At 44.7% G+C, this 21,389-nt stretch overlaps 1 protein-coding gene across 3 annotated transcripts in view; it reads right to left on the bottom strand.

The window, feature by feature from the left end:
- The window catches only part of FER1L6 (fer-1 like family member 6), a 162,214-nt gene that overhangs the window by 114,039 nt on the left and 26,786 nt on the right, over positions 1-21,389 (bottom strand). For 2 of the 3 annotated variants that reach the window (XM_043880377.1, XM_043880375.1), the window contains exons 2-6: positions 14,755-14,793; positions 9,951-10,033; positions 5,226-5,346; positions 1,747-1,801; positions 1,165-1,296 (exon numbers count right to left, since the gene is read on the bottom strand). In XM_043880377.1, coding sequence (XP_043736312.1) covers positions 1,165-1,296; positions 1,747-1,801; positions 5,226-5,346; positions 9,951-10,033; positions 14,755-14,793 — 430 coding nt within the window. Of the gene's footprint in view, positions 1-1,164; positions 1,297-1,746; positions 1,802-5,225; positions 5,347-9,950; positions 10,034-10,479; positions 10,631-14,754; positions 14,794-21,389 lie in introns of those variants that run through there. The other variant, XM_043880376.1, reaches the window with a different exon arrangement.

The raw sequence follows: 21,389 nt of genomic DNA on the forward strand, positions 1-21,389 counted from the left end.
TTAGTGTGTATAAACTTAGAAGATCTATGTCTCTCTTTGATGTTTTCATTTACAATTTTTATGCTGCTTAGAAAAATACCACTGCTTTACTTTCCAAATCAGTATGACTATGTCAAAATTAGTAATTAAATTCTCAGTGTTTCTGCTCTGCAAATGAATGTTTATCTTCTTACTAGCCAACACATTTATTGAATATATACTCAGAATTTATGATGGATGAAGATGAGTTTATTAGAAATTGGTACAACCAATATGGGAAACGGTATGAAGGTTCCTCAAAAAATTAAAAACAGAACTACTATAGGATCTAGCAATTCTACTTCTGAGTGTTTATCTGAATAAAACACAAATTCGAAAGGATATGTGCCTCCCTATGTTCAGGACTATTTATAATAGCCAAGATATGGAAGAAACTTTGTCCATCAACAGATGAATGGATAAAGAAGATATGATATATATATACACAATGGAATATTTCTCAACCATAAAAAAACAACAGTGAAATACTGCCATTTGCAACAGCATGAACAGACCTGGAGGGTAACGTTCTGAGTGAAATAAATCAGACAGAGAAAGACAAATACCATATGATTTCACTTACATGCAGAATCTAAAAAACAAAACAAATCAGCTAACGTAACTAAACAGAAACAGACTCATGGATACAGGTTGCTAGAGGGGAGGGGTGTTTCGGGGATGAGTGAAACGGAGTAAGAGTTGTGACCTACCAGTTACAAAGTAAATAAGTCATGGAGATGTAAATTAGAGCACAGAAAATATAGTCAAGAGTATTATAATAAGTTTGTGTGGTGGCAGATGGTAACCAGATTTACCACGGTGATCATTTCCTAATGTATTACTAAGTTGTACATCTAAGACTAATATAATATCGTAAGTCAATTACACTCCATAAATATTTTTTAAGTAATAAGAAAATGGGTCTATTGAAAACAACAATGAATTTAAAATCAAGGGGACTTCCTTGCCTCGACTGTCCATTGTCCGTTAAATTTTGTTCATGAGGAGGCTCAGCGAGTTCGCCTTGGGCTTAGATGAGGGATGGGAAGCAGTCAGGAGGAGCAGATTTTCTATTTGGCTGAAGAATGCTGCCATGTGGTGAAGAGCATGTTGGTGGAGAGGAAGCTGGTGACCCCCGCGACTTACTTCATTGTAAAATGGGCTGTTAGTTCCTTCCTTCACTGTGCTTTGCTTCTTCTCGTCCCCGACCTCGACGATCACAACCGGATCTATGTTCTCACCCACCAGCTGGCGGGCCTCCGTGATGGTTATGGCAATCTACAACACAAAGCAACATGCACACACTCTGGGCCTGGCTGCTCATTCACACAAGAAGAGCTGGGGGAGCGCTTCCCCGGTGACTCAGCAGTAAAGAATCCGCCTGCCGATGCAGGAGACGCAGGTTCGATCCCTGGTCTGGGGAGATTCCTGCCGAGGAGCAACTAAGCCCATGTATTGCAGCTACTGAGCCTGTGCTCCAGAGCCTGGGAGCCACAACTACTGAAGCCCTTGCACCGCACAGCCCAGGCTCCGCAACCAGAGAAGTCACTACAGTGAAAGGCTCATGCGCCTCACCTAGAGAGTAGCCCCCGCTCACCACAACTAGAGAGAAGCCTGTACAGCAGCGAAGACCTAGCACAGCCAGCAATAAACAAATAAATAAAACTTTTTTTTTTTTTAAAGACGGAAGAGCTGGCGGAGGCTGGGTAGGAAGGACTCATCACTTACTTGGTAATTTTGGGATCTGACCTCCCCATCGTGGATCTTAGTCAACAGTTTTGATCTATTGAAAGAAAGTTAAACACATTTGTTTCATTAAGGAAAAATCTACCTGTGGAATCTAGAAAAATGAACCTATTTCCAGGGCAGGAAGAGAGATGCAGATGTAGAAAACAGACGAATTGACTGAGCAACTTCACTTTCTTTAGAGTTACCTGGTGGCTCAGATGGTAAAGAGTTTGCCTGCAACGCAGGAGACCTGAGTTCGATCCCTGGGCTGGGAAGATCCCCTGGAGAAGGAAATGGCAACCCACTCCAGTATTCTTGCCTGGAAAATTCCATGGATGGAGGAGCCTGGTGGGCTACAGTCCATAGGGTCGCACAGAGTCAGACATGACTGAGCGACTTCATTTGCACCTTCACAGGGATGGGGTAGGGAGGGTGGGTCAGGCTGAGAGGGCAGCGCTGACAGATGTGTGCTAACTACCCTTTGCACAAGAGCTAGTGGGAAGCTGCTAAACATCACAGGGTGCTCGGCTCCGGGCTCTGTGATGGCCTAGAGGGTGGGGGAGGGAGGTCCAAGAGGGAGGGAACATAGGTATACACATAGCTGATTCACCTCATTGTCCAGCAGAAACTAACACAAAATTGTAAAACTATTATACTGCATAAAAAATTATCAATGTTTCTTCAAAAAATGTAATTATTATTCCCTTAAAAAAATAAAAAAGAACCTACCTTAAATCTATAAGCCACGATAATACTTTCCCAGGTCCTTCTAAGTGCTTTTATTTATATCAGATATTCTCTCTCCCTCTCTGGAGGAGATAAGTGTAAATGGACACGTGACTTAACCTCTCTATGACTCAGTTTTCCCATCTTAAACAATGGACTTAATAATAATCCATATACATGGAGTGATTGCTACAATTAAAAGATGTAACATACATATTTAACCTAGCATCTGGCAAGATTTAACGTCAACTCTTATTGTGAGTATGATTATCAGTATCATTTATTTCTTATTTTACAGAATGAGAACCTGAGATGCCCTAGCAAATCAGTGGCAGACCTGGGTCTAAATAAGGATCTTCTTTATCTGCTCTCTGGTCCTATCCAGATGACCAGAGATGACCAAAGATGACCACTTTGCCATTTCTTGTCTATACAGCAATTCTGGGTTTCATAATTGCTTTTAGGGGAAAAAACATTGGTAAAAAAAATAAAAATGAAAAAGAAAGAAAATTGCGAGGAACAACCAAACATCTTAGTGAGATTTCACTTTCAGGGGACTTCATTTGTCTGGACTGTTGTGAGTAACTGAAAACAGATGTGCAACACCTGGGCATGTAGAGATTGGATAATAATAGATATGAAGAATCCTTGTTGTCACAGAAGCAGCAATGGGTGGGGGAAAAACAGAGCTTGAGTTCCTATGGAATTTTATTCTCTTTCCTCCTAGCAACGCTGCATCTGATTTCATTCTATTTCTGCTGATTGTAACTGACTCTAATAGAGAATAAACTAGTAAGAATCTCAAGGTTTTGGAGTCAGACTGATCTCTATTAGAATATTTGTTTTCCCCAGTTTTGAGACATTAACCTTAATTTCTTCATCTAAAAATAGAAATAATTTCTACTGCATGGGGTTGCTCTATGGATTAAAAGAAATATTGCATGTAGGAAAAGATAGATATCAAAGGGTATCTGTTCTTTAATAAAATGGCAAACCTGTACTAAGCATTTACTATGTGAAAACTCTGTGCTAGTCTCAGGGAGAAAACAAGCATGAAGAAGCCATCATTTTGGTCCTTGCAGAGCTAGCAATCTATCCAAGAGAGACAGGACCAGAATACATAGAAAGAACTATTAAGTACAAAATGTGTCATAGGGAAAAAACGTGACAGAAGTTCAGAGAACAGAAATATCCATGAGAGCCAAACTAAGCAATAAAGATGTCACTACAGAGGTCAAGTTTGAATCGAGCACTGGTGGATGGGTAGAATTTTAATTGATGGAAAATTCACTGACCAAGGAGAAAGGAAAAGGCTAGTACTTCTTCTCTTTCACCTGTCTTTCTCCACCAATTCAGTACTATTATCCTAGTAAAACAAATGTCAAAGGATCCATTAAAGGATATTAAAAATAATTGAAATCCTGATTCTGGGGTTTCAGGGGGGGTGCCATGGTGCAGTATAAGGGGGGAAGGAGATATTACAGTGAGTATGAGCATACAAATTTCATGCCTTCTTTTAAGGGTCAATCTCTGACCTATCACCTTTTCTGATTTCCATCTCTCTCTGCCCCCCTACTCCACCCTTACACACATATACTGTGCATCCTGTCACAGCCCAGTAATAGCAACTCAGGATTTTCCTGCCACCCAGGGAAGCACTAATTTGCTCTACTGATAGTAATAACTGAGTGGAAAAGGAAAGGGTGGCATGAGGAATTATCATAAATAAGAAATGGACACAAACAAATCAAAGCACTAGCCCCAATTATTGGCTTCCTCATACCCAGACTGTTCACTCTGGAAATTGTAGTCTGCTCTTGCTGTGACATGGGCTGGACTTGTGACTTGCATTGGCCAATAGAATGCAGCGGAAATGACTTTTGCCCATTTCAAGCCTAGGTTCAAGAGATCTTGTGTATACTTCCACTCTTTCTTTCAGAACTCTGGCATTAGTCCCACTGGAAAAAGTTTGGGGGGAATTCCCTGGCGGTCCAGTGGTTAGGACTCCTCACTTTCCCTGTAGCGGCTTGTGGGTTCAGGCCCTGGTCACGGAATTAATATCCCACAAGCTGTGTGGCCAAAAAAAAGGTAAAAAAAGCCTAGCTTGCTAGAGGATGTAATACTATAGTGAGAAAAGCCCCATAACCCCAGGTAAAGTAATTCTAAGCCAGCCCACAATGGACCAACCCTCAAACTAAAATCAACAGAGCTGCCAAATGATGAAAGAAACATGAGTGACGTCCTTGTGACAATATGGAACCAGTAAAAACTAACCAACTAACCCATAGACTCATGAGCAATAATGAATTCTAATATTAAGCCTTGGGGTTATTTGTTACACACCGCTAGCTAACTGATAGAGCAGATTGCGTGCAGAAGGTCAGTTTGTTCTGAGTTTTTGTTAGGTAGTAAAAGAAACACTTTCTCATTTGGGACAAACACAAAGCTAAGACATCTAGCATCTCGGTGACTTAAAGAACAGGTGAGGGACAGCTCCTGATTGTCTCCTGTTGCTGTTATCACTCCTGAACAATGAGGGACATGAAGATTTAAAACTAGGAGCTGGTAGAGCCGGGGCCCTGGCCAGCACTGCCATAGAGAAAGTGGAGGGGACACAGCACTCTGTCTTCCTGCCTCAGACCTTCAGCTCCTTGGAGACAGGGACTGGTGTTATTCACCCGGAGCATGCAGGGTACCTGGCACAAGAGAGGTGCTCAGTAGGAGTAGGCTGATTGCCTGTGTCAACACTGTACCTTCTCTTTGGAGGAGATGAGGGGACAGGAGTGATGGAAGTATTGTCAGAAATCAAATCTCCTCCCAGGCCTTCCTGGTGAGAAGGTCCCTCCTGTGGTGCTTCTGCTTCTGCTTGACCGTCTAGAGACGCAAACAAAGGGAAAAGCCTGTTAAATGTGACACACCGTGGCGATCTGAGCCTCGACCCTGCGTCCAGCACTATGCCAGTCACCACAGACACACAAGGAGACCAGAAGACAGTCCTTGACCTCTTGGATCTTAACATTTTATTGGCAGAAAGGCCAGACATGTTATACATCTTCTGTTTCCAAAAAAAGGGTAGATTTGTATGTCTGGTGTTGTGGAGTTATGGCTTATGAATTTAAAGATGCGCTTTCAAGTCACAACCTTGCCACATTTAGACTTTAGACAACTAATTTATTCCCTCTGCGTCTCATTAGCAAAATGTCATGTGCATAAGAATCACCTACGAAGCTGTTAAAATGCAGATTTTGATTCAGTAGGTCCAGGGTAGGGCCCAAGACTCTGCGTGTCTAAAAGCAAGGTCCCTGGTGAGGCCATTCCTGCTGTCTGTGGGCTAGTTTGGAGTAGCAAGGTGTCAAAGCTTGAATAATGTTCCCCAAAGAGATCAGACCCCGGACCCTTTCCATAAATGTAATTTTATACTAAACCTCAATATATAACACAAGTCTCTTGGCACCAAGCTGTTCTATGCACCATGGGGTGGAATGCAGGGCAGGGTCCTTCTCCCAGCCTCACCATCACCCTCTTCAGCCACCCCTGAAGCCATTTCTTAGAACCCCGGGCTCTATGGGAAACTGGTAAGCTTCTAAACCCCTTCCAGCTTTGATATATTTTGATTCTCTGAGTTGAATTAGCAAACCAACAAAACAGAACCGAGTCAGAAGACAGAATAACGCAGCCCCTGGAGCCACAGGAGCTCATGGACCCAGACCTCATAGGTGTCCAGAATCATAGAAAGGCTGACTGAGCCCGCGCTGCCTGCTCTGACTCCTCTGTCCCTCGGAAAACAAAAGGCAAGCCCAGCCTGCAGAAACCCCAGAGGAATGCCCGCACCCAACTGCACAACTTGAAGTGTGAAGATCAACTTTAGCCTTGCTCCCCGTCTTGACCACAAGGGCCTCAGGAATGAGGAGCAACTGTGACAGAGTCAGGTTTCCAATGAACATTCTTAGGAACCTTATACATGCCAGAATCTGGGCTATGTTAGATGTGCAAGATGGAGGAATTAGCAAGACATGGGCCCCTCCCTGTGGGGGTTTATATGCAGGAGGGTGAGACCGACCTGGAGGTGGGAAGGCAGTCAGCTGAAGCTTCATCCATAGCCAACATACATTCACTCACTCATTCATTCACTCATTCACCCATTCATTCACTCCCTCATTCATTCACTCACTCATCCATTCATTCACTCCCTCATTCATTCACTCACTCACTCACTCATCCATTCATTCACTCCTTCATTCATTCATTCACTCACTCATTCACTCATTCACTGAAATACTGTGTCCTCTCCAATCAAGTAACCAAGCAGCATCCACTGTAACCTTCTTTAAAAAAAAAAAAATTATGTTTCTCTTTTGAAAACCCCTCTTTTGAAAAACTGCACTTAGAATATGTCTGAAGTCTGCACAGGACTCTAATTCCCTACCTACCTGACTGCCGTCTCCTCCTGGCCCACCTGCCCCTCTGGGCCAGCCCTCATTGCTTTCTAGTTACTTACTCCCTTCCCTTCTAACAAGTCGCCTCCTGCTTGGAGTTTTTCTTCTCAGGCTGCCTGCCTGAGTTGCTCTCCCTGCCCTGATGGGCTCCCACTCATCCTCAATGTTGTAACTTAAATATTTCCCCCCAGGGAGCCCCTCTCAAACCACGCTAAAAGAAATCCCCCAGTGGGCTCCACTTAAGCACATGGTCCGTTTTCTTTTTAGCACTTTTCTCCACTTGTAACGCAGTTTCCTCATCAGGGCCCCCATGGATAACAGATGGCCCAACCAGGACAGAATGTTCTGAAGACTTTCTAAAAAGGTGTGGGTGTAGAAAAACTACAAAGGATTGTAGAGATATCTGGAGCCCAAGGCGACCAAGCTGATACCACTTGGAGACCTTCCAGATGAGGAGACAGAATAGTTACTAGAACCTGAGAAGAGAGGAGGTCAGGTCCCACGGGCTTCCCTAGAAGGAGGGATGACCATCCTCCAGTTGGGGGACACATCCTGACCTCCCTCTCCTCCCTCCCCCAGACCTCACGCTGGGGCGTCCCACTGGGGAAGTGAGCTGGGTCATGTATCCAATGGGGTCAGCCTCCTAGAGCTGAGAACAGATGAACAAGGGTGGAGAATAGATCTGGGACAAGTGCAAGAGCTCCCTCTAAACTATCCAGTGTCACCACTATATAGCCAGAATCTGGTGCAGCACCCGACACTTAGGAGACATGCCATTGATATTTGTTGAATGAATGATGATCGTGGAAGGTACCCAACAACTACTCATTGGGTAACTAATTAATGGGTACGTGCTCATGTTACAAGCTCAGTTGTGTCCCAGCTCTTTGAGACCCCATGGATTGCAGCCTGCAAGGCTCCTCTGTCCATGGGATTTCCCAGGCAAGAATACTGGAGAGAGTAGCCATTTCCTCCTCCAGGGGATCTTCTGACTCGGGGATCGGACCCACATCTCTTTTGTCTCCTGCATTGGCAGACATGTTCTTTACCACTGAGCCGCCTGGGAAGCCCTAATGATGGATGGGTCAAGGTACCTGGAATTTTACAAAATTAAGGCATAGCCATTAGGTCTCAAAATACACAGATGTAAGAGCCACAGACTTTGAGAATCTCTAAACATTTCACCAGAGAAGTCCTAACCTCCCCAGTCATGCCAAGAAGGAAAGGCCAACTTGTACTCAGGTCCATAGACTTTGTTTTGTCAGTCTGCAGGGTCAGGCCCTGGCCAGCAGGATGGACACTATTTACTTTCCAGGAGAGGTCTGATTCCTCTTTGCCCTGTTTTCTTTGTGGGCTGAAGACTCTAATTAGAATGAGCCATGGGAGCTGGGTCCTCTGAAATGCCTCTGGTCTGAAATGCCCTAAATCTCTACCAGCTTATTCTTTCCCTGCTGCACAAGCAGTAAGGGCTCCTCACTGGAGGCTGACCCATGGGGTAGGAAAGCTTGGGCTCTGGTATAAGACTACCCCAGCCTCAGAAGCCAGTTTCTCCATCTATTGGTTGTGTGACCTTGAGCAAGCACTTACCCTCTCTGAACCTCTTATAATATGGGGGCAAAATATGCAGGATCCTACTCAGGGTTGTAATTTCAAGGACATCAGGAAGGACCCTAGAGTCTTTTCTACCCACTCCCTGATACCTTCTATTCCACCCAATAGGCAAATACTTCTCTTAAGCTTTAAACCTTGTCTCCACTTAAAATGTGATGCCTCTCCTGTCCCATCCAAGGATGATTTAATCATTATTATTATTAGCACTTCAGTATGATAAGTCCCCATATTTTTTTTTTTTTTTTTTGTAAGATTGGGTTTTACATGAGAGTGAAGAGTGGAGTTGGGGTGGGGGAGAGGAGAGATAAGGCTACAGGGCACCTGCAGGAGACAGCAGTGAAGGGTAAATAGTGGATCCCTCCAAGGAGACAAGGAGAGCGAAAATAAAGCAGACCCACTGCACCATTTTGGTTTAGAAACAGTCCAGAAAGCTGGCTTTCAACTGGCTGTTGTCAGGGCCACCCAGCAGAAGTCTCCAGGCATCACCCCAGACCTGTCCACTGGAAGCAGTTGATCCTCTTTGATTCAATACATTTGACTGTCTCCCTGATTCAGGGCCTGGCCTCCACCGCCAAGGGTCACCTTGTAACTTGGGGTTTTCTGCTTTTGGAGAAAGAAGTAGCCCATTCTAAGTGTAGAATATCGGAGAGTCTGGATTTGCATCCCAATGCCGTTGCTTCCTGGCTCTGTGCCCCCCACCCTCAAGGCCGGCTTCATGGGTCTGTGCAGCCTGCTGAGCCCTGTAATTAGCCCTGTAATAACTCCTTGGCTTAGTGCTCTGCAATCACCATCCAGCTATTCTTAATAAGTTCTTGACAATGGCTTTGCATTTTGGTTTTTCCACTTAGCCCTGCAATCCGGCAGCTGGTCTTTTCCACACTTCACGTCCTCTCACTGCATCTCGGCGACCTCATTTGTGAAACTGGGATAACCGCACTTTCTGGCAGGATGATGGAGGGGTTAAATGAGCCCATGGATGGAAAGCCTTCCGCAGAGCAGCTGCTGCCCTCCCGCTGATTTTCATCATCTCACTTGCTTCTCCCCATAATCCCCATGGTCAGCTGAGCCCATACTCCAAACACTTACCAAAGGGAGAAGCTGGGACTTGGAGGTGCTGAGTGATTTATCCTGGGGCACAGAGCAAATCAGAACAGAGCCGGGAGCCTGAATTCTTCTGTCACCACCTCCCTGGGGGCCCTTTCATGGCCCAGCAGGTGTCCACCCACCCGTTTGGCTCAGCTACCAGATGACCCAGCACCGATGGGGATCGCCGTGGGTGCACACTTGGGGTTGGCAGGGTTCAAAGACCCAGACACAGTTCCCACCTCACTCCCCCGGAGAGTGAACCCCCTTCTCAGCCAAGTAGGGGTCAACTCTGGAGACCTGCAGGCCCCAGGGTAGTGGTCCCTCCCCAACCCCCAAAAGCCTCACCTTGGGCACCTTTGTTGGCTAGGATTAACCCCTTCTCTGCTTTATTCTTCTTTTTCTTCAGTTTTAGCCCAAACATTCCTTTTCTGGGGGGGAAAAAAAGGAAGAAAAACTAAAAAATACAGCAATAGCAACTTTGGCTCATTCAGACATGTTAAGAGAAAATAAACACACACACACACACACTCTGAGTTTTTCTGGAAGCTGACCAACCTCCTCATCCACCCTGGAAGGGCAGCAAAAGACAAGTGTCCAAGGAATTCCCAGTGGTTCAGTGGTTAAGACTCAGCACTGTCACTACTGGGGCCCAGGTTCGATCCCCGGTTGGGAAACTAAGATCCAACAAGCTGTGCAGCACAACCAAAAAAAAAATAAAACCCACAAGTGTCAGGATGACCCAACACACTCTCCAGATAGGTCTACTTTTGCAGAAACCATGAAAATCCCACCTGAACAGAAATCAGGAGATCCACCTAGAACCACAGTTAAAAGATAGCACTCGCTGTTTTCACCTCCATTTCTCTTTACTTACCTATGCCAGGCACTCAAAACAAATGATATCATTAAATCATCACAGCAACCCTTTCCTTCCTATCTTACAGATGAACAACCAAGGCTCAGAGAAAGTAAGTAATGTTTCCATGGTCACACAGCCCCTAAATGCTAGCCCTGGAGCCACGTCTGCCTGATTTCAGAGCCCAGACTGTAACCACTGAGAAGCCTGAGGCTGCTGATTCCCCTGAGCAGACTAAAACACCCTCTCCACAGCCAAGCTCTCTGACCATTTCCACGGGCAAGCAGCCCTGGGATTTACTGAGGTCACACCACATGTGCTCAGCTCAGCTGACACATGGTGTATGCCCAGAATGTCAGCCACTATCATTATTATTATTACTAGCCAAGAGCAGGAATCCATTTGGGGGCCTCCTTCTCAACTCAGGGCTTCCCTGGTGGCTCAGCCAGTAAAGAATCTGCCTGCAATGAGGGAGACTTGGGTTCAATCCCTGGGTCAGGAAGATTCCCCTGGAGAAGTGAATGGCTGCCCGCTCAAGTATTCCTGCCTAAGAATTCCGTGGATAGAGGAGTCTGATGGGCTAGAGTCCATGGGGGTCACAAAGAGTCAGACATGACTCAGTGACTAACACTTTCACTTTCTTAACCCAGGAAAGGGCCCAGTCTGCTATCTCCAGCTGATGCCAGGAGCATCCTGATCCTCTGCTGGCCTCCTGAAAGAATGCCTCCCTGGAGCTACGTGGAAGGGTGGCAAGTCAGAAAAAGTCCTGGCCTTGCGTCTGGCAGGCTGATGGGGTGGCCCATAGAGGAGGGAAGAAGAGGAACAAAGACAGAAGGGAGGAGAGAGCAGCAAAGCTCAGACCCTTTCAGGGAGCATCCTCCAGTCCTGGGGCAACACAAGGACAATGGAGGAACCAAGGAAGCTTTCCCTTTCACTGGCATATTTAGGGCTCATGAGGGGGTGAACTGCAGTGGCCAAGTTTAGGGCCTCCACACCCAGACTCCCTGGGTTCCGAGCCCATCTCTGCCTCCTTGAACAGGTCACTTAACCTCTCTATACTCCTGGGTCCTCGTGTGTAAATGAGGTAACAAACCTAAAGCATTTAGCCCAGTACCTGGAACAAACTAGTTGCTCAATAAATGTTAGTTATTCTCGTTATTGGAAAGGATAAAGTTGGGACCAATGAGAAGAAGTAACTAGGAGACAGATGTCCCCTCCACTCACTTATTTGCTTATTTATTCTTTTTACATCCTGCCTTGATCCAGAAGAGGAATTAAGGAGCCTTCCTTGTTGGTGCTGTCTGAACAGTGGATGAACTGCACTGAGTGGGAGTGAGTTCCCTGTTCCTGGACGTGTGCAAGCAGATACCTGAGAACCACTAATAAAGGATGCTGTAGAGAGGACAAACATCAAACGTCAGTGGGGGAGGGGGACTGGCCTAAGGGGCCTAGGGGCGGGGGCGGTGATCCTTTGAGACCCTGAAATACAGTAAAATGAAAATAATAGGCTCCAAAACCACCCAGACATGGGTGGATTGGACAAGTCACAGCAATTCTTGGAGCCAGTTTCCTCCAGGGTACAATGGAGATAAATAACAAGGTACATTCTTCACAGGATTGTTCGAAGAATAAAAAGGGGTAAGTAAGCAAAATACCTAGGACAGTGTCCAGGGTATGGAGAGTATTAAAACATACCCTTTTTTAGGTGGTATTTTTCCCACTTTTATTTGCCATCAGCTGTGATAAGAACACCCTTTTACATCTCCCAGGAATCTTAGCTACACCAGGGAAATCCCTCTTTCCTGAAAGTCTTGAAGAAAATTTCCAGTAATGGTTTTTCCTTTCCTGTTTTCACAGGAGAGTTACCCAGCAAAGGTACCACAGCCAGCGCCTTCCAAACCCTGAATTGCTACTGTCGTCCCCAAAGGCTCACTGCCTGTGATCATTTCACGGAGGCAGAAGCGATGTTCCTGGGAACCTGGCCAGCGAGCTCTCAGATGACTTGAGAAGACTGAGCTATTTCCATTCGGTAACAGGAAGTTGTTACCAATAAATAAGAGTACCTACCAGAGGGAGACTGAATACACCTTTAGGGAGCAGAAGTGTTCATCACGGAGGGCCTCAGCATTCTGAGCTCTCCCACGGGGCAGCTGGGGACTGAGGCATCGGGGCATGCCTTAGGCTGCTGTCGTGGGCACGGGAGGAAGGAGAGGTGTCCCACCTCTTAGAAGAGGCAATCCACCTGGCAAACTTCACTGTTGTCTTATTTTAAAGAAACTGCCACAGTCTCCCCAACCTTGAGCAACCGCCAACCTGACAGAGTGGTCAGCAGCCATCAACATCGAGACGAGGCTCTCCACCAGAAAAAAAGATTACCACTCACTGAACGCTCAGCATTTTTTTTCAGCAATAAACTATTATTTTTAGCAATAAAATATTTTTTAATTAAGGTACATACATTCTTTAAGACATAATGCTTTTGCACACTACAGTATAGTACAAACACCCCCCAACCCCCCACTTTGTTTTTTTGGCTGCAACACGCAGCTTGCTGGATTTTATTTCCTTGACCAGGGATTGAACGCAGACCCTTGGCAGTGAGTCATGAGCCCTAACCACTGGGCCACCAGAGAATTCCCGGAACACCTTTTAGATGCATCAGAAAACTGAAAAATCCATGCAACTCATTTAATTGTAATATCCAATTTAGGGCTTTCCTGGTGGCTCAGTGGTAAAGAATCTGCCTGAGACAGGCACCCCTACCTCTTAAAACCAAGAGCTCTTAACTCTGCTGTCTATTAGACACACCTAGGAGGTTTCAAATATGCCAGCATCCAGAACCACCTTCAGAGATTTTTAATTGATTTGGGGGAAGAATCAGTTTTGAGAAGATCACAGCTCAGACCCCCTGCAGAGGAAGCCAGAACCCTTCTAGTAATGTCCAAAGATTGACAACCCACTCCACTCTCTGCAAAGGGGTTAATATTTGTTTCACAAACACACAAGGTTGTTTGCCTGGAACCCTGAGTCAGTCCTCAAGGAGACTCCCAGCATGATGTCCAGTGTGAAAGTTGATTTCTCCTCCTCAGCCCCACGACATCCAGAGTAGAGAGAGGACACAGCCAACCCAGAAATGCTGAGTCGCTGGCAGATCAGGCAGCAGAGGGTAAACTGGAGACAGAACCCAGCTCAGGGCCCAGCGTGAACCCACCTGTTAGCGCCAGAATCTCGGACTGGATGCTTAGCTCAGATGAGGTTGTTTCATTCACATGTAACACAATATTTCTTATCTAACCACCGGGTGATGTTTAAAAAGGACACAAAGCTTAGACAATGCGAAATGTGCTATGAAGTGGAGTGAAAGTCACTCAGTCGTGACGGCTCTCTGCGACCCCATGGACTATACAGTCCATGGTATTCTCCAGGCCAGAATACTGGAGTGGGTAGCCTTTCCCTTCTCCAGGGGATCTTCGCAACCCAGGGATTGAACCCAGGTCTCCCACATTGCAGGTGGACTGTTTACCAGCTTAGCCACAAGGGAAGCCCAAGAATAAGGAAGTGTGTAGCTTATTCCTTCTCCAGTGGATCTTCCCAACCCAGGAATTGAACCAGGGTCTCCTTCATTGCAGGCTGATTCTTTACCAACTGAGCTATCAGGGAAGCCCTAAATGTGCTATAGATTATTATTATTTTCTTGATGATAAGAAAATATGCTACAGTATTCCCCTGAGTTTAAATTTTTTTTAAACATACTTTGACATTCACCATGTTCCATGAAATACCAGACTATACACATTAGCTCTTAGGATCCCCGAAATATACCATGCATGAGACAGATGCTATTATTACCCACTTTTACAAACAGGAGGTTGCCAGGGGCCTCGAGGGGTGGGATTCAGGGAAGGAGGCTCAAGAGGAAGGGGGTATATGTATACATATAATTGACACATGTTGTAGTAGAGCAGAAACTAACACAACATTGTAAAGCAAGTGTACTTCAATTTAAGAGATATATTTATAACACAGATAAAATTAAATTTAAAAGAAGAGGATGCCAGTGGTTTCCAGTCAATGTATTGGGATCAGCCAGTAACTCAGGAAGAATTGCCTGGTAAGTCTTCAAGGCTGCTGCCATCACCCACCCTCCTCCAGTGTGCCAAGGTTTCCAGCACAGGAACCCCACCACATACACTCCCAAAAAAGGATGCAAGTCTCTGGCTTAGGGTCTACTGAATCTCCTCCCAGGGCCACCCAAAGATAAGTCAAGAGACACACAGAAATGTCCGTACCCACCTGGTCTCCTCAGGGTGAAAGCTACCATGACTCCGATATCTGCGTCCAAACAATGAGAGCATTAAACAGTGTATGTGTTTACATGCTTCTGCTCATCTGTTCAAGGTGGTGTTGCTCCACATGGACCCAGGGCTCACGCAGGCGGGGAGGCAGCCAGCCCAGCACACAGAGAGAGGAGCCGGGCAACTGGAGCTCGGGTCTCATCTCTGTCCCTTTCTGACTATGTCTCTGGGGCCGGCCATGGGACTTCTCTGAGCTCCAGGCTCCTCTTCTGCAGGAAGCGGCGATAAAGTTCACTCAGCTTTTCTCACGGGGGTGCTGTGTGTGTGACCTCCTTGAACCTTCATGCTGCACTGTTAAAAGTTCTACAGATAACTACTTTACACAGCTCAGGGGAGCCGGGATTAGGAAACGGCTCACAACCACGGTCTCTATGTGGTTTTCCACTTGTGCCACCAGATTCCTCTTCTAGAATCCTCTTTTCTACCTTCAGTGCAGAGGAGAAGCAGCTCAGGCCAAGAGGACAAACACTAAGTTAATTGCATCAGTGGGTGCGACCTGTTCAGGCCCCTCCCACTCTCCTTCCCATCTATGAGGACTCAGGTCACCTCTGCACCTCACCCTCCAAGCACAATCATAACATCCAGTGTAGAAAAATAATTTTTTTGATTTGTGAGTTTCTTTATATAACTCTTAAAAATGTTTTAAAATATATATTTGAAAAATATATTACATTTAATATACTAATGTTTAATAAAATTCCTTTGTCAAAAGAATGGTTTGCAGGTAATCAGGTCTATCTTAAAAAACAAAACCAAACCAAGCTTCATCACCATTTTGAGGTTATCCATAGAGCCTTGAGTAAGTTTCTAGCTCCCTGTTGGAAATACCTTCTTGGGTATATGCTCTCTGTATACTCATCCTACTTCTAAGACTGGCAAAAAGCAAACCAGCAAACACAGAAATAGCTATAATGTGGGTTTTGCAGGAGATTGTGAAAATATAAATCCACATGACATCCTGCCTTGTTGAGACTCTGAAACTTTTCTTCCCCTTTCTATATGATCTGCCCATTACTATTCTCCTAATCATATCCTATTTGTTCAGAGCAATGATGATCAACTTTGGTTGTACATCGGGTTCTTGTTGAAGAGCCTTCTAAACTCTTTCACACACTATGGTCAGATCCCATCCCAGAGAGTCTGACTTCATTGGTCAGAGTGGGGCCAAGGCACAGTAGTCTTTTAAGTTCCCCAGCTGATTCTGAAGTGCAGCAGGGTTTCAAACTCCTATGGCTAAATTATCAGTTCTGGTGAGCTGTGTTTGCAAAGACAAGGTTTATATTTTTTAAGGAAGATCAAAGATAATTTTTTAACCAGCAGGAACAATAACATTTAAGAAATTCAGAGTACTTAGTGAGTTTATTTGGGTAGGCTATGTGAATTTTATCATCCAACCTCAACTCCTCTTTAACCTTCATCCCAACAGTTAGCCCATAGAATCGGTTGTCTTCTCTAATTCTGCATGGGATCAGCTCAGTCTTGATGGAACTGAGTCCTTCAGTTTAAGAGAGAAGGATCAGTCCTCTATTGGGTCTGATGTGTCAGGCAATGACATGAGTAGACGCAGTGTGTTGGTGCCTGCTAAGTTGCTTCAGTTGTGTCAAACTCTTTGCAACCCCATGGACTATAGCCCACCAGGCTCCTTTGTCCATGGGATTCTCCAGGCAAGAATACTGGATTGGGTTGCCATGCCCTCTTTCAGGGGATCTTCCTGACCCATGGATCGAACTCCGTGTCTCATGTCTCCTGCATTGAAAGGCAGGTTCTTTACCACTAGCGCCACCTGGGAAGCCCCAGTAGATGGAGAACTGATTCCCAATCTGGTGGGAAACACTCCATTTTTGCCTACTGCAATATGGAATCTCCCCCCTCGTTGAGGTAAACAGATGTTTCTCTGGTAGGCCCTCATTTTGTATATTCCAGCCCCATCAGCCATCACAGTGAAATTCAGATATCACCAGCTCAGCAGATTGTCACTGAAAACCTTGCTGTTTCACCTGCCAGAGTCTAGGAAATGCCCCTCCAAGGATGCTAATGAATCCTCCCTCCTGTGGTTTCTCTGAGCCAAGGGTGACTCGGGAGTAATCTGGAGTCACATTGGGTAGAACCATCCTGGGTTAAGCCAGTCTCTGACAGTCCTTCAGAAACCCTTGCCAAAAACTCAAGGGCAAAGTGGTAGGAGGTGCTGTTGTAGGTCTGTTCCAGGAAAATGGAGACTTTTTCCTCTCATGCCTCTTACCCACCCTGCAGCACCCCAAGAGTGCCCACTACTGAGGTCATCTTCCAAGGGCTGGAGGAGACTTTTTACCCATGGCCACTGGCCTCCATCCTCTTCTGTTCCTCCTCCTCTCTAGCTAAGATCAGTGTATGGCCAGGTCGGTTGGAGAGCAAGGAAAACAGAGAAACAAATATTGCAGGTCATGTCATTGACTCAGTATACTTAGGGCTGCTGGACTCCCCTGGCCCCAAGCTTTCTCTTTCCTGGGTCCCTAAGAAAATGTTACTTTTTCTTATTTCAGCTTCTTTATATGCTGGCTAATCAGAGCCCTGATCTCTGTTCTTCTAAAGATAAAAGGATCAATCGCTAAGTCCCAAATAGACTTATTTAGAACAAGCATCTGTTTCTCCCTATGTCCCAGCATAAATCAGTCTTCCACCCTTTTGAGACTTCCATCTTTTCTTTACTCCCCCAAATTTCCTTTCCACATCAATTCCCTGAGTATCTTTTGTCACAATGATAACAATAGGGCATCCACTGGTTGGCATGTTTCTCTCAGGTAACGTTAAAGGTTTCTGTTCCCATGTGGTCTCCCCTTCTTTGAGTCAGCTTTCACACAGAACATTTGTATTCTGCTTTCTGCTCCTACTACGGGTGGAAATGAGTCACTGAGGCAGAGATCCTTATCCCTGCATGCAACTGGGTGGGGGAGACCCTCTGATTCACAGTGAAGTATATGAAGGCCAATCTGGACTCCACTCCATTCAGCTTCCTCCAATCTACCTTTGCCAGCAATAAAGATGATATGTTGATCCCAATTTGCCACATGGGTCTATTTCTCAATGGTTTTGAACATAACAGGGAAAGAGAAAGATACAGTTATAACCTTAAGACAACCAACAGATTGACATATAAAGATTTTGTTATAGGTGAGTATCATTCAACTCCATAATGGGTAAACAGAGGATCTCTAAAATTCCTTTTGAGTCTCATGTAATGGGCCTCAAAGACAGAAGGATGGGTGCTATATTAAATTAAATAATTAAATTAAATCCTCCCTTTGTAGGATTCTCAGAGCCTTTAATATGCTGACCTTCATCATGACTTTCCAAAAAGAGTGATAGAGTATTCAGATTTTTCTAAATGAATTGGACCACATCTTTATCACAAAACATCTAGTAATAAAGAGCACCATTTGGGATGCCCAGAGAAAGAGAACTCTGACAACTTGTAGTGCTCTTTTCTCTTTTGAAATTTTTATGAGATGAGCAGTTACCATGTAAGAGCCATTGAGGAGGAAGAGAACCCAGAGCATCCCTCCCTCACATTCCTTCCTTATAACCACACTGCTCCTACTCTTATACAGACCTCACGCTAACTTGGCCTTTCTGGATCCATTCTTTCTCCTTCCTGCAAACTGGTCTCCATTCTGAAGCCATCTTTGCAAACTAGAAGAGCATAGAATTTCCTTAATATGACAAAGAATATCTACCTAAATCCTAGAGTTAATATCACATCAATGGTAAATATTAAAAGACTTTCTCTTAGATTTAAAAAAAAGGATGCAAAGATGTTTGGTATCAAGACATAGAGAACAGACTTGTGAACACAGCAGTGGAGGAAGAGGGTGGGACAAATTGAGAGAGTAGTGCTAAAACATATACAGTACCATATACAAAATAGACGGCCAGTGGGAAGTTTCTGTACAACCAGGGAGCGCAACTCTGCACACGGTGACAACCTAGAGGGGTGGGATGGGGGCGGGCTGGGAGGGAGGTTCAAGAGGGAGGGGACATGTGTATACTCATGGCTGATTCACGTTGTTGTAAGGCAGAAATCAACAAACCCTTTCAGGCAATTATCCTCCAATTAAAAAAGAAAGATGTTTGCTATCAGCCCTTCTATCCAACACTGTACTTGAGGCCCTCTCTTAACAGTTCAATAAAGCTTGATTAGTTGAATTAATAAGTGGAGAATTTCCTTGAAGTCCAGTGGTTAGGACTCCTTGCTTTCAAGCCTGAGGGCCTGGTCGGGGAACTACCACGTAGCCAGTCAAAAAATAAATAAATAAAGTTTGATTCATTGAATTAATAAGTGAGTTCAGTAGGTCATCTAGAAACAAGGTCAATTTTTTTTTTTAATCTATTGTACCTTTCTATACCAATGGGCTTCCCTGGTGGCTCAGAGGTTAAAGCGTCTGCCTGCAATGCGGGAGACCTGAGTTGGACCCCTGGGTCGGGAAGATCCCCTGGAGAAGGAAATGGCAACCCACTCTAGTATTCTTGCCTGGAGAATCCCATGGACAGAGGAGCCTGGCTGGCTACAGTCCCCGGGGTCACAAAGAGTCGGACACGACTGAGCAACTTCACTTCACTTCACTTCATACCAATAACGAGGGGATTCCCTCGTAGCTCAGTTGGTAAAGAATCTGCCTGCAGTGCAGGAGACCTGGGTTTGATTCTACATGGGAAAGATTCCCTGGAGAAGGAAACAGCAACCCACTCCAGTATTCTTGCCTAGCATGGACAGAGGAGTCTGGTGGGTTACAGTCAATGGGGTCGCAAGAGTTGGACACGACTTAGCAACTAAACCACCACCATCACCACCATACCAATAAAAAAGTATTAACTAAAATTATAAATAAAAGATATCATAAGAGCATCAAAAAATTTAAAAACCTGGGAATAAACCTAAGAAATATGAGTAATATTTCTACACCAGGAATTACCAAAAAAAATCAGTGAAGGGATACTCCATGCTCATAGATAGAAAAATGCAATATTGAAAGATGTAAAACCTCCCTAACTTAATAGAGATTACTGCTTACTCTAACCACTTGTGAAAGTTTTCAAGTCATATATTTTTAATTTGTGTGTGTATTTTATATGTATATGTCAAGCGTCAGGAAGCTTATCTTGTGAAGGAAATGAAAACCCACTCCAGTACTCTTGCCTGGAAAAATCCCATGGACAGAGGATCCTGGTGGGCTACAGTTCATAGGACTGCACAGTTGGACACAACTTAGCAACTAAAGAACAACAATATGCTTCAAAAAAATGTTTCACTTTTTAAAAACATAGATTCTGGGATCCAAAGCCTTGGCTTTGATTATCAGCTCAGCCACCTGCTAATTATGGAAACTTGAGCAAATCTTTAAGCTTTCTGCACCTCAATTTCTTTTTAGATCCTTTTTTTTCCTTTTTTTATGTGGACCATTTTAAAAGTCTACTGAATTTGTTATAACATTGCTTCTGTTTTTTGTTTGTTTGTCTTGGTTTTTGGGCCGTGAGGCAGGTGGGGTCTCGGCTCCCCAGGCAGGGATCAAATACACTCCACTTGCACAGGAAGGTGAAGTCTTAACCCCTGGACTGCCAGAGAAGTCTCTGCACCTGTTTCTTCATCTATAAATTAGAGGATAAGTTATGCCTCTCTTAGATAATTGTCATGAAGATCAAATGATATAAAACATACAACATTCTATTTGTAAACACTGAAGTGCTATATCGTATTGTTATTGCTGCTTAGTGGCTAGGTTGTGTCCAACTCTTTGCAATCCTATGGACTGTAGCCCACCAGGCTCCTTTGTCCCTGAGATTTCCCAGACAAGACTACTGGAGTGGGTTGCATCTCCTTCTCCAGGGGATCTTCCCGACCCCGGGATAGAACCCACATCTCCTGCATTGGCAGGCAAATTCATTACCACTGAACCACCAGGGAAGCCCACCATATCCTAAACATGTTAATTAAAAGAAAACACTGGATTCACGTCCTACGAATGTCCCTCAGGGCTCTCCACATCATAGGCTCAGCCCATTAATCCAGTATTTGACTTCCCATACTCTGTTCCCCAGTCCAGTGGACAGCTCCTCCTAAAACTCCTCACACACTTCTGTGCATGAACCTGATCTCACTCCAGGGCCTCCACTGAAGGTTACTTCTCCCATCTCTACTGTCAACACCCACATCTTTCTTCTAGGAATGTTCAGCTACCTTCTTTTATGTGAACAGTTCTTGGTTTTGTAAGGAGGAATCAAGTCACTCTTTCCTCTGGATTCCACTGGCCCTTTGTCCTTATTTCTATAATATGAAATCATTTATTATAGGGATCATAAGAGTTACTTGAAAATATCCTTCTCTTTTATTAGATGCTGAAATTTTGAAGGCAGTAACTGTGCCTATTTTATGCCTGTACCTTCATAATTCCTGGCATAGGCTAATTGACTGTAGGACACACAGACAGATAGATGGGCAGATAGAGAAAGGGCCGCAAGAGTTCATTGGAAGCTCTCTGTCTCTATTTAAAAATGTAAAGTATCAGGGGCTTTCATGGTGGTCCAGTGGTTAAGAATCCAACT

The sequence above is a fragment of the Cervus elaphus genome, chromosome 21 (assembly GCF_910594005.1).
Source record: "Cervus elaphus chromosome 21, mCerEla1.1, whole genome shotgun sequence".
Taxonomy (NCBI): Eukaryota; Metazoa; Chordata; class Mammalia; order Artiodactyla; family Cervidae; genus Cervus; species Cervus elaphus.